This window comes from Carcharhinus amblyrhynchos, chromosome 6, assembly GCF_965287045.1.
Source record: "Carcharhinus amblyrhynchos chromosome 6, sCarAmb.v2.hapA, whole genome shotgun sequence".
Classification (NCBI taxonomy): domain Eukaryota; kingdom Metazoa; phylum Chordata; class Chondrichthyes; order Carcharhiniformes; family Carcharhinidae; genus Carcharhinus; species Carcharhinus amblyrhynchos.
This window is the reverse complement of record NC_137329.1, coordinates 106,674,103-106,686,980: the sequence shown is the minus strand read 5'-3', so window position 1 is coordinate 106,686,980 and position 12,878 is coordinate 106,674,103. Positions and strand designations below refer to the sequence as shown.

The window sequence follows — 12,878 nt, the reverse complement described above, 5'->3', positions numbered from 1 at the left end:
CTTTGGATTGTATTCAATGCTTTAACAGTCTTGGTGGTTTTTGTCTCTCTGCGACCACAAAATCTCTGCTATCTTGGTTTATGATGTCAGCTAAACAACTTAGCACAGTTTTGTAATGCGCTTTCATTTATCATGTACTGTCAGAGTATTTGCTACTGTTCAGCACAACTTGAATGCTCTCATCAAGGGCCAGTGTAGACCGTGTTTGAACCAGGCTTTACAACTAAAATGGAGGTAAGTTGCTGCTCGGAATTTGCTAGACGGGAGCAAAAATGTTGCGACCATTGCTAGATATCCATTATCTCTTCACGGACACTAACCTCATTAAGGTACTTCTATGATATTTAAACTGGGAACAGAAGTTATCCACTATATTTTGTGAATATACTGGTGTAATTGCCTAAATGGTGCCTGCCATCCCAATGTTTTAGTTGAGTTTATATATTAGTGTCACAATTCGGCTTACATTAACACTGCAGTGACATTACTGCGAAAATCCCCTACTCGCCACACTTCAGCAGCACCTGTTTGGGTACACTGAAGGAGAATTTAGCATGGTCAATGCACCTAACCTGCACATCTTTTGGATTGTGGGAGAAAGCCGGAGCAAACCCACACAGACATGGGGAGAATGTGCAGATGCCGCACAAACAGAAATGCAAGGCTCAAATTAAACCCAAGTCCGTGGTGCTGTGAGGCAGCAGTGCTAACCACTGTGGCACCCTATATGGTCGACATTGATGAACATTGACACGCATGTTGAAGGAATCATGGCTGTGTCTTGATCACTTTTTGTTAAACTGCAGTTAATTACAATCAGTATAAATTAGCAATTATATTTTATGTTTGAGCACTTTATATATTTATTTATTTTGATATCTAAACTGTTAGTGTCTGAACGACTGGAAACCAGGGTTGCAAACTCTGGTTGGAGGTATTCTAGGGGACTTGACCATGTGATGACCTTGACCGCATTTCATCTGGTCACAAGATGTCAGTCCTTGTGACTTTGCTGACCTTTATAACAGTGAGGTCCCAAACAGACCAGAATCTTTCTCCATGGTTTTGTGTTAGCAGCAGATCTCTCGAGAAGCTCAAAACTACCTGTGAGTGCATGATGAGGGGAACCATTTTCTCTATCTTTGCCCCCATTCATCAGTCTCCATCTCATTCTTTCATCCTCACTTCCCACCAACCCCAAAATTGTAGACTTCCATGCTTTTGTAATCTATACCTCGAATGATAAAGGCAAGTTTCCCATATGCATTCTTCACCACCCTACTAACATCCCCTCCTGCCTTCAGAGATCTGTGGACAAGTCCGCCAGGGGTTTGTTCCACAGAACCTCCTAGTGTCCTACCATTCATTGAATACTCCCTCGTCAAATTGCTCTTTCCAAAGTATATCACCTCACATGTTGCAGCATTAAATTCCATCTGCTGCTTATCTCCCCATTTGACTATCTTAAATATATTTTGTAGCCCAACATATTCAGCCTCCCGGTCAAATTTGTGTGCGCACTTACTAATCCTATCTCCCACACGTTCATCTATGCTGTTTACATAAATGAATAATAGGGGACACAGCACAGATCCATGTGGTACACCACTAGTGTGGAGATGCTGGCGTCAGAATGGGGTAAACATAGTAAGAATTCCCACAAGAGATTAAAGTCCAACAGGGTTATTTGGTAGCACAAGCCACCAGCTTTTGGAGCACTGCCCCTTCATTAGGTGAGTGGGAGTTCCATTCACAAACAGGGCATATAAAGACACTAAACTCAATTTACATTATTTTTACATTGTTTTGTAAATTGAGTTTGTGTCTTTGTGTCCTGTTTGTGAACAGAACTCCCACTTACCTGATGAAGGGACAGCACTCCGAAAGCTAGTGGCTTTTGCTACCAAAGAAACCTGTTGGACTTTAACCTGATGTGGTGAGACTTCTTACTGTACACCACTAGACCCTGGCTTCCAGTCACTAAAACGTCCTTTTGTCTGGCTCCCTGGCTGTCACTCTGATTTATTTATTTATTTATTAGTCACAAGTAGGCTTACATTAAACCATTAACCCATTTGTCAATGGGTTAGAGAGAAAGCCCCCATGAACGCGTCACCTTTCACCCCCACACGTTGTAGAACATTTCAGTACAGCAGTAGTTCCCGACCTTTTTATATGTTGTGACACACCAGTTGGGAACCTTTGCAATGGAGCAGAATATCACATACTAGCTGATTAAGGAGAATTACCACCACTGGATTTATGACTAGTTAGTAACTCCTGTACTGTGACTAGTTGTATTTGTGAAAAGTGCAACATTAAATGAAATAACATTGTGAATCAGATTTTATTTTATTTATTTCTTTATCAGTGTCATAAGCAGGCTTACATTAACACTACTATGAAGTTACTATGAAAATGTTCATTCATCCGTTGTCATAGTGTCTTGCAATTCGGCCAACATTGTCTACCTGATATGTTGCAAGAAAGGATGTCCCGAAGCATGGTACACTGGGGAGACCATGCAGACGCTACGACAACAGATGAATGAACATCGCTCGACAATCACCAGGCAAGACTGTTCCCTTCCTGTTGGCAAACACTTCAGTGGTCACGGGCATTCAGCCTCTTGACCTTCGGGTAAGCATTCTCCAAGGCAGCCTTCACAACACATGACAGCACAGAGTCGCTGAGCAGAGACTGATAGCCAAGTTCCGCACACATGAGGACGGTCTCAACAGGGATCTTGGGTTCATGTCGCACTATCTATAACCCTCGTGACTTGCCTGGGTTTGCAAAACCTCATTTACTGTACTGTCTGGAGACAATACACATCTCTTTAACCTATGATCATTGCTCCTTCCACTCTCGTTGGCCACTTTAAGACTTGAATAGCAGGTTAGGTGTAAAGGTTCGCATTCTAATCAGTAATCTGTAAACTGTCTGTGCTGTTATATGCTCTGTCTGAGGCCAGAACTCTCCATTCACCTGACGAAGACGTTAACCTCAAAAGCTTGTGAGTTTACGATCAAATAAATCGGTTGGACTTAAACCTGGTGTTGTCAGGCTTCTTACTGGGCTCAACACATTGACACAGTGGCTACAAGAGCAGGTCAGAGGCTAGTAATACTGTGGCGAGTAATTCACCTTCTGATTCCCCAAAGCCTATCCACCATCTACACGACACAAGTCAGGAGTGTGATGGAATAGTCCCCACTTGCTTGGATGGGTGCAGCTCCAACAACACTCAAGAAGCTTGACACCATTCAGGGCAAAGCAGCCCACTTGATTGGCACCACATCTACAACATTCAATCCCTCCACCATCTACGGTGAGTAGCAGCAGAGTGTACCATCTACAAGATGCACTGCAGCAATTCACCAAAGATCTTTAGACAGCACCTTCCAAATCCACTAGCACTTCCGCTTGATGGACAAGGGCAGCAGGTACATGGGAAGACCACCACCTAGCAAATTCCCCTCCACGCCACCCATCATTCTAGCTTAGGAATATATCACCATTCCTTCACAGTTGCTGGGTCAAAATCCTGGAATACCCTCCCTAATGACATTGTGGGTCAACATTGACTGCAGCTCATCACTACCGTAGCAGCAAGGGCAACTAGGGATGGCAATAAATGCTGGCCAGCTAGCGACACCCACATCCCATGAATAAATAAAAAAAAATGTTGGAGTTGTGTAGAACGTTGGTGAGGCCATAGGTTCAAGGTCAAGAGGTTTGGAGGAATGTGAGGAAAAACTTTTTGCCCAGAGGGTGGTGATGGTCAGGAATGCGCTGCTTTAGGAGGATGGTAGAAACAGTTTGCCTCACCTGGATGAGCATTTGGCACATTATAACATTCAAGGCTATGGGCCAAGAGTTGGGTAAATGGGATTAGGTGGGCGGTCAAGTGTTTCTTGAGTGTCGGTGCAGACACAGTGGGCCGATGGGTCTCTGCTACACTGTGATTCTGTGGAGTTTGGGCTATCATAGAACATAGAACATTACAGCGCGGAACAGGCCCTTCGGCCCACAATGTTGCGCCGACCAGTCTTATTTTTAAAAAAAAACATTGACCCACTAATCTAAACCAATCCCTTTTCGTCCATAAACCTATCCACCAATCTCTTAAACGCCCCCAAACTAGGCGCACTTACAACTGCAGCAGGCAGGGCATTCCAGTCCCTCACCACCCTCTGGGTAAAGAACCTGCCCCTGACATCCGTCCTATAACTACCCCCCCTTAATTTAAAGCCATGCCCCCTCGTGCTAGATTTCTCCATCCGAGGAAACAGGCTATCACCATCCACCCTATCTAAACCTCTAATCATCTTATATGTTTCTATAAGATCCCCTCTTAGCCGCCTTCTTTCCAGTGAAAACAACCCCAAATCCCTCAGTCTCTCCTCATAGGACCTCCCCTGCATACCAGGCAACATCCTGGTAAACCTCCTCTGCACCCTCTCCAAAGCCTCCACATCCTTCCTGTAATGTGGGGACCAGAACTGCACACAGTACTCCAAGTGCGGCCGCACCAGAGTTGTGTACAGTTGCAACATGACGCTGCGACTCCTAAATTCAATCCCCCTACCAATAAACGCCAAGACACCGTACGCCTTCTTAACAACCTTATCTACTTGATTCCCAACTTTCAGGGATCTATGTACACATACACCTAGATCCCTCTGCTCCTCCACTCTATTCAAAGTCCTCCCGTTAGCCCTATACTCAACACATCTGTTATTCCTACCGAAATGGATTACCTCACACTTCTCCGCATTAAACTCCATCCGCCACCTCGCGGCCCAGCTCTGCAACCTGTCCAAGTCACCCTGCAAACTTCGACACCCTTCCTCACAATCTACCACACCTCCGACTTTGGTGTCATCAGCAAACTTACTAATCCACCCAACTATACCCTCATCCAGATCATTAATAAAGATTACGAACAGCAGTGGCCCCAAAACAGATCCCTGAGGCACACCACTCGTAACCGAACTCCATGATGAATAATTACCATCAACCACCACCCTCTGTCTCCTATCTGCTAACCAATTCCTGATCCACCTGATCAAATCTATTTGTTTGCAAAATACATAAATAAAAGATAACAAAGTGGGAGTGTGTGGCAGAACTGATTATAGTGGGCAGAAGCACCATATGAAATAATATTTATAGAATGAGTTCACATTTCACATGAGCACAAAAATCTTACTAATTTGTATGAAATGTTGCCTCAACTGTGTCAGTAAAACTAAATCGGTTTCAATCTCATTTACATTCGTTAGAGATTGTGAGCACAGGATGACAATTGGATTTAAACATTTTATGAACAAGGCTGTTTTTGTACCAAACCACTTGGTTGTTCAGCTTGTGCCTTTATATTCAAATATTCCATCAGTTTTGTAAAAGACAGTTGGCCCTGTTTTTATCAGCACAGCCACTCTGAAACCGAGGCAGGCAAGGCTCACTGAATGACATTCCCTGTTGGCCTCGGGTGTGATCTTACAGACCTCGGGCGACCATGCCGGTAAAATCAGGGCCATTTTTTGACATTGATTTGGAGCTTTGCTGAGCATTAGCAACATAAAGAGAAAATGGTACTTTTGACCAGTATCTGTTTTTACATTTTAGTTTCCGTTCTGTTAGAGATGGCCACTGGAATGTTGCCGCCCCGCCTGCCACAGAATCGGAGCGGGTGAGGGGGATGCGATGGGAATGTTCATTCTTCTCAGGTGGGAACTTTTGGAGTCTGAAAGCCGTAGAATCCCCCCTGAAGTGTGTTTAAATACAATTCAATTCAAAAGCCCCTCAAATGGGGAAGAGTTCCTCAGAAGAATTCACAAAAGGTGGGATTTTCCAGCCCTTCCCACCGGTGGAAAGTTCCAGTCCCGACAAAGGTGACTCCCGTCAAAACTTCCCTGGTGACAGGGCAGGCCAGCAGTAGAGATCAGCAGGGCTGGAAAATTCTGCCAATGGCAGCCAATGACGAACCACCATCACTGCCGGTTCCCTGGGGGTGGGCTGAAAATGCTGCCCAAGATTCCTGATGCGTAATTTTTCCGATCCATTCTGAGGAAGCTGATCGGATTAAGATCAGCCTGATTTAGGTGGCACCTTCTTATCACTGCACAAATCACTCGTGAATGACGAAGAACGTCTATTTATCACTCTGCCTATGCAGAACTGAGTTGAGTGTAAGTTGTGGAGAAGCTTTCCAGCTTCTGGATATGATGTTTAGAACAGAACAGCACAGGAACAGACCCTTCAGCCCCCCAAGTCTGTGCTGACACAGATGCCTCTCTAATCTAATATTTTCTTGCCTCTATATGGTCCATATACCTCTGTTGCCTGCCCATTCATGTACCTATCCAGATGTCTCTTGAATGTTGTTACAGAATCTGCTGCTATCGCTTCCTCCAGCATCGCGTTCCAAGCATTCACCATCCTCTGTGTGAAAAACTTGCTCTTATATCTCTTTTAAACTTCGCCCCTTTCACTTTCAACTAATGCCCCAGAGTAATTGACCCTTCAACCCTGGGAAAAAGACTGACTATCCACTTGTTTTAAGCCTGTCGTAATCTTGCAAACCTCTCCCCTTATCTTCCAACACGCCAATGGAAAAAAAATCCAAGTTTGTTCAACCTTTCTTCATAGTCCATATCCTCCAAACCAAGCAACGTCCTGGTAAATCCCTTCTGCATCCTTTCCAACACATCAACGTCCTTCCAGTAGTGTGGCAATCAGAATTGTACACAATATTCCAAATGCGGCCTAACCAAAGTCTTATACCGATGCAACATAAGTTTCCAATTGCTGTACTCAACGCCGTGACAGATGAAGGTCAGCTTGCTATACGCCGCCTTGTCATTGTAGTACATTCTAAAGCAACTGACCTAATCCTAATTCCAAAGATGAAGGAAGGCATAATTTTGCAATTTCTACTTTGTAATTTAGACTTAGTTGGAGTCAGGATGAAAATTGCCACAATATTTTGATTTGCGCACAGCTGTTGAAGTGTTCCTTTTCATCTTTCGTGGCCAGGGGAGTTTTAAACTTTATAACAGGAACTCTCTTTCTGATGTTCGGACTCGTAAAGTATGCAACATTCAAACACTACGGTGCAAGTGGCACAGGACAGCAGCGCCAATACATGGATCATTTTAGGAGGAAGGAGGCGAGGGTTGGCTGCGCAAAAATGCGTTCCGAGCAAACAGTCCTGCAGTTGGCATCAATGCTGGCGTGTTTACCGACAGCATATTTGTGATACAACAAAGCACAAAGAAACGCCTGGGCCAAAAGAGATGAGGAGCAGCACTGGTGGCAGTGATTACTGAGTAAGAAGTCTCACCAACACCCCAGGTTAAAGTCCAACAAGTTTATTTGGAATCGCGAGCTGTTCCTTCATCAGTAGCACTCACCTGCTGAAGGGGCAATGCTCTGAAAGCTCATGATTCCAAAACAACCTGTTGGATTTTAACCTGATGTTGGTGAGACTTCTCACTGTGCCCATCCCAGTCCAACACCAGCATCTCCACATAGTGATTACGTAGACTAATACCCAGTGCCAAAGAGTCAGAATGAATGCATGTTTAAAATCTTCATGTGCTTAATCTGAGCCACACCAGACAGTGAGGTTTCGAGTGAAGGCTTTGTCTTTGTTTCCTTGTTAGAGATAATAATCAGACTGAGGAGTGTTTAATGGCTACAGTAGGGTGCAGCGTTAGTGAGCGAAGATTGGAAGGAATGTGCATCAAGGTGAACTGTTCAGAAAGAGTGTGCACTTGTGTTATTTGTTGAATAGTTTATTTATTTAAAAACTTTCCGAATAGGGTTATCTACAGGGAAAAAAAATATATTCGTTGCTCAGTTGGCAGCAGCTTGCCTCAGGGCTCGAAAAGCTGTGGGTTTCACCCATGTGGGAGCTGTGGCTCAGTTGGGTAGTACACTTGCTTCTGAGTCAGAGTGCTGTGGGTTCAAGTCCCACACCAGAGCCCTGGGCCCTAAAATCTAGTAAGAAGTCTCTCAACACCAGGTTAAAGTCCAACCAGTTTATTTGGTAGTAAACCCACAAGCTTTCGGAAACGGTGTTCCTTCGTCAGGTGTGTGGAGGGTTCTGATCAGAGAAGGGCATATAAAGGCACACACAGTTTATAGAATACTGATTAGAACACGAGTCCTTACAGCTAACCTGCTATTCAAGTCTTAAAGATGCAGACGGTGTGAGTGGAGATAGCATTAGGCATGGGTTGGACTTTAACCTGGTGTTGTGAGACTTCTTACAGTGTTTACCCCAGTCCAACGCTGGCATCTCCACACCCTAAAATCTAGGCAGACGCTCCAGTTCAGTGCTGAGGACCGCTGCCCTGTCGAAGGATGCTGACAGATGAGATATCTGCCTCCTCGGGCCGATGTCAAGGACCTTACGGCACGATTTTGAAGAAGACCAGGACAGGGCTTCGTGGTATCCTGGTCAATACTTAACCCTTAATCGATGGACGGGATCTTCCAGCCCTCCCTGCTGGCAGGATATTCTGGTCCCGCCAAAGTCAACACCCCCACCACTCCCCCTACCCCCACCCTAGCGGCAGGACAGGGTGAGCCACACAAATGCCCATAGACTTTGGAAGGACTAGAATATCCCACTAGCGACCAAAAACTCCCACGTCAACCACAGGAAAATCTGCCACGGGGGCAGCTGGAAAACCTAGCCAAGGTCACTGATGGATTATCTGGAGGAGTTTGCTGTGTACAACTTGGCTGCCACCTACTCTGCAGAACAACAGTGACATTGCATTAAGTGTAGTTCATTAGCTTTGAATCACTTTGCAGCAACATGTAGTCTTGAAACAGTCTTTCTTTATTCACACAGGGACTTTAACGTTTAATGTAGGTTGGTATTTCAGCACAATTCGAAGGTAGTGCTGCATTATGGATCCTCCAGATAAGATGTTGTGTTACTGACCCTATGGCGCTATTTGCACAAGGAACAAGAAATCCTGCCACTGTGTTAACCCCCCAAAAACCAGCACCTACAAAAATGTATGTAGAGGGAATAATGAGGCAATGTTTGTATTAGCTCTATTATACTTTCCAATCATTTGGTAAAAGTGCTGCACTATATAGAGGCAACCTCTAGACATGAAACTTTGGCTCTACTCTCTCTCCACAGATGTTGTTAGACCTGCTGAGATTTTTCGGCATTTTCTGTTACTGTACACAAAAGCTTGGAGTGGCAATGCTTTTGTCTTGAGCAACATAATGGATTTCTTACTTCTTGTATTTTTTTTTAAGTATTTTTTCTCTTCCCTTAATTAAGTTGATGTGGAATTGCCTGTCTTGGATTGGGGTAGGCACAGTAAGTAACCTCACAACACCAGGTTAAAGTCCAACAGGTTTATTTGGTAGCACGAGCTTTCGGAGTGCATGAGGCACTCACCTGATGAAGGAGTGACACTCCAAAAGCTCGTGCTACCAAATAAGCCTGTTGGACTTTAACCTGGTGTTGTGAGGATACTTACTGTCCTTAATTAAATTGAACGTTTTAATTCAGAATTCCATTGAGTTGAAAAGATGTCTCGTTTCCAGTCTAGGATGTGGCAAGGCTCATTCTTACAACAGACTGGAAAGCGAGTACGCCCAGTGGCTGCTCCAGTGGGATACCAAGCAGCTAACAAAAAGCAGCCTGGGGCTGTATACCCACCACTTGTTGCACTGTTGTTGCTTCCAGGTCTGGGGACATGGGAGGTTTTCTCGCAGATTTGTTAGAATAATAAAGTTGGAGTGTGTCGAGAACAAAACATGCGGCATTTTAAAGAAATCCTAACTGCACAGGGGCTTTGGCCTTGAGGTCATTTTGTACTGGCAGAAAATTCCTTTTCTGTTAAGTATGATTTGAAGAGCTTCCAAGACTTCACCTCAATTTCATTGAAGCAACAATACGACTATCACTGTGCGGTGTTGGATTTCACCCTCACTGCACTATTCAAACAGTTTCGGGCATAGCATTTCTTTGTTTTTGGTATAAATTAGTACAGTGTGCATTTTGATACTTGGTCTCGCACAGTATTAAACAATATATTTCAACAATGCAAAATGGCCAGAGGGTGTTGTCCTCGCAGATCCTTTTGATGCGAGGGAACCGAGTATTTAAAGGGTTAAATCTTTCGGAAGGACCCAGAAAGCCAATAAGTCTGGCTACAACCTGAGGCACTTGTTAATAAGGTCTGCCACTTCAATTGTTACCAGGTTTCGAAGCAATGTGTAAATCCTGCCTTTTTTTTTCATGAATGACAATTAGAAATATATCGCACTCAATCTGTTTTCCTGAAACCATTCATAAAAATCAGATGGCGGGGCCTGGCCGGGAGTTTACTCCATGCTGGGGTGGGTGGCGGGGGTGGGGGGGGATGAGATAAGCAATAGCGAGCTCCCTGCCCCCGCCCTGTTCTGCCTCTGCAGTCATGGATGGTCCATTTGTTGAGATTAGGGGGAGGATTGAGTGCTTTTTGGAGGGCAGCTGGTAAAATTACTTTGACACATACTGGGCTCAGAGCCAGCGCTGGCCTTGATTCAGACATTGTCTTTCCCCTCATTGAACTGTCAGGACCTAATTCATGGAAAATAAAGTCAGTGAACTGGCAGCTCTCTCAGAGCCACGGCATGCAGAAGTCAAATGAATTCAGACTGTGCGACCAAAGCCCTCCCCACCCCACTTTAGTATAGCATTTCTGATTTGAGGGGATGTAGGGATGTACAGGTGCTTGTTTACAGGTTATCAAGAAGTGAGAGGTTTGTGGGGCGGGTGGGAGTGTTCTGGAAGGATGTATTTGACTGTGAATATTAAGCGAAAGTTGTTCCGCATTATGTCGTACTTGACATGCTGCTATGCTTACAATTAAGGAAAGTGAAAAGCAGCATGAATGCTTGATGGAATCTAACTGTAGTTTGTTTCTTTTCCCCCCCTCAGCCACAGCAAGAGGTCCCGAAGAAGCCTGCTCAGGTAGTGTGGACTTTTTATTGTAATCTGGGTGCTTTAGAATAAGACTTTGAGAATAGATATTTGGAATAAGGAGTTGGAGAGGCTGGACTGCTTTCTAAGTTGGAGTTAATAAGAAGGACATGAGCTCATGTGGGCTTCCTAATCTCAGCTGTCTGAGGAAATAGTGATAAATTGTATAAACATGGAGACTACATGGAAGTTCGTGGAGGATAATGTAAATCTTACACTACATTCTGAGGAATCTCTTCCTTTTCCATCTGTTTCCTTTACTGTATCCTAACAGATGTCTTTACCATGTGGTAGTCTGGATCAGTTTAAAAAAACTTCTGATCTTGTTGTAGACTTTGGGGTTTCTGGAGGTTACGTACACATGGCCTTTTTACTTCGACTAATCTCTCCTTACATCGGAAGAGTTTGGTAACTGGAAAGGGAGAGGCTGATTCCACAGTTGGTAATGTCCGAGGTTCACCTTCTCGTTGGTGCAGTGAGGATAAACCAAGTGGCGGAAAAAGTCAGGAGACTGAAGCTAACATGTCCCAATCCTAAAGAAACGCAGTGCTCAGTTGAGAATCAATGTCAAAAACACACAGGGCCCGAATGTCTGCATTCATTCCAAAGCATCACTACAATTTCTTGACCATAAGCTATGGGAGATATTATAGTACCAGCAATTCTGGTTAACCCTCCGTAGACTTCCAACATTTGTCTTCCATATTCAGGACGTCTCTTTTTAAACGGGACACTTTTTTTCCCAGCATTAACTATTAGTGACATCAGGAAACGTGCACATTTGTTTTATAGGCGTTATTTAATACCATTTGGTGAAATATTATTGCTTCCTTTACCTTCCTCCCCCACCCACGCTCCAAAGGGGTCCTGTTGCTGTTGTACTGACAAACCGTTCAATTACTGAGTCCCTCGCAGACATTCCTGATCTCGTTCATAAGCGGGAGTCACGCGTGCGCTTCCTAGCTGGGGACAGTATTCAATAGCCGAGATCCTGGCCTCTCCTTCCCAGCTGGCACGGCAGTAAGTATCTGATTTCGCCAACCGAACAGTTAGGGGTGCATCTTGCGCGCTGATTCACAACCCTTGTGAATTTTGTTTAGTCAACTTGACACATGGAAATCCCATCACCCCCTCCCAAGTCTCCGCAGAATAGGTTTTCTGTTTGTGCAATACAGCGTGCGTGTCCGCTCCGTGTAGGAACACAACTAGCGAGAGCACTTGTGATCTTTTCCCCTGCTTGACAAGCAGAGATCACTTTACTCACTTGGGCACTGGTTTGCAGAAATATCTGAATTAAATGGGAAGAGTTATAAGCCCCCTGTGGCAGATCGACCGCTCTCCAGGGTCCATTAGTGAGTCAGAGTAGCTGGACAAATATCAAAAATGCACCAGAAATGTATTTACTTGTACACAAGGTCAAAAAACACTTTGTAGTCTATTGGAGAAGTCCTGAATGCTAATACCTCTCGGTCCCTCTCAAAAATGTATCCAATTTTCCCACATCTGGTTCCTTGCACAGTCCATTCCACACTTTGGCGTCTTTGAAATCCAACCTGTTGGAAGCAGGTTGAGCTCAAGACCATATAAAATTATACGGAGTCAGGATGCAGTGCTTTGGAAGGACCTGTTTCCTTTAGCAGAGAGATTTAAAGTAATTAGTAGAAGGATGATTCATAGAATAGAATCCCTACAGTGCTGAAGGAGGCCATTCAGCCCATCAGGTCTCCCCCCAATGCAATCCCACCCAGACCCTATTCCCATAACCCCTCATATTTACCCTGATGCTCAGGTCAATTTAGCCTAGCCATTCAACCTAACCCGCATATTTTTGGGCTGTGGGAGGGAACCCTCGCAGACATGGGGAGAA

The 12,878-nt window shown here is 44.5% G+C and overlaps 1 protein-coding gene across 1 annotated transcript in view; it reads left to right on the top strand.

The window, feature by feature from the left end:
- hmga2 (high mobility group AT-hook 2) overlaps window positions 1–12,878 on the top strand; it is a 139,716-nt gene that overhangs the window by 106,843 nt on the left and 19,995 nt on the right. The window contains exon 4 of the mRNA XM_080191728.1: window positions 10,970–11,002. Within this exon, the coding sequence (XP_080047854.1) occupies window positions 10,970–11,002 (33 nt within the window). The remainder of the gene's footprint in view (window positions 1–10,969; window positions 11,003–12,878) is intronic.